Genomic DNA, 682 nt, shown 5'->3' with positions numbered 1-682 from the left:
TGCACTACTGTGCAAGTGAAAAATGAGGCTGAAAGCGAACTATGTGGAAGCCGGAAAATATCATTATGTAATAGGAGACCACAATCAACTTTTAATCAACTGTGTTACTTGTTCAAGATCCGAATATCGCAAGTTCCGTCCTTATGGATACGTTGAAGGGAACTTAACAGTATTCCGCACAACCAATGGCGTTGAACACGTCAAAATACTCACGAGATTCACGAACCAAAACACAAGAACAAGAGTAAAAGCCTAATCAACAAAAACTTACATATATTCGATCGTCCCGCAGAAAGTATGGGTCAGATGATCACAATCAACGCGTTCCTTGGAGAGGCCAAAGTCTGTGAGCTTCACGTGCCCCTCGATATCGAGTAGAACATTTTCCGGTTTTAGGTCTCGATATATTATTCCCATCGAGTGCAAATGGCCGATAGCCAAAGTGATTTCAGCGAGGTAGAAACTGTAGAAAAGAGATCAGAGTCAAATATCAATCGCACAATATTGGAAAATGAATACATACTTAAAAGTGAAACGAGTTGACTAACTGAATCAGCTGTTCCAAATGGGGGGGGGGCACTTTCCATAGGCGACTATGCCTATAAATACAACAGAGCAATGAGCCTTCTTATGAATTCCGTATAAGAAAATGATAGTAATTTTGGGGTTTTGCGGGATAGGT

At 40.8% G+C, this 682-nt stretch overlaps 1 protein-coding gene across 1 annotated transcript; it reads right to left on the bottom strand.

Moving 5' to 3' along the window:
• Window positions 1–271: 271 nt before the first annotated feature.
• T265_16179 (hypothetical protein) lies at window positions 272–463 on the bottom strand (the record flags this gene model as incomplete). Its single annotated transcript, XM_009179729.1, has 1 exon — window positions 272–463. A coding segment is annotated over one exon (144 nt), but the record flags the coding sequence as incomplete, so codon positions are not given.
• Window positions 464–682: the final 219 nt, after the last annotated feature.

This window comes from Opisthorchis viverrini, assembly GCF_000715545.1.
Source record: "Opisthorchis viverrini unplaced genomic scaffold opera_v5_6736, whole genome shotgun sequence".
Lineage (NCBI taxonomy): Eukaryota > Metazoa > Platyhelminthes > Trematoda > Opisthorchiida > Opisthorchiidae > Opisthorchis > Opisthorchis viverrini.
This window is presented reverse-complemented; position numbering and strand designations above follow the sequence as displayed.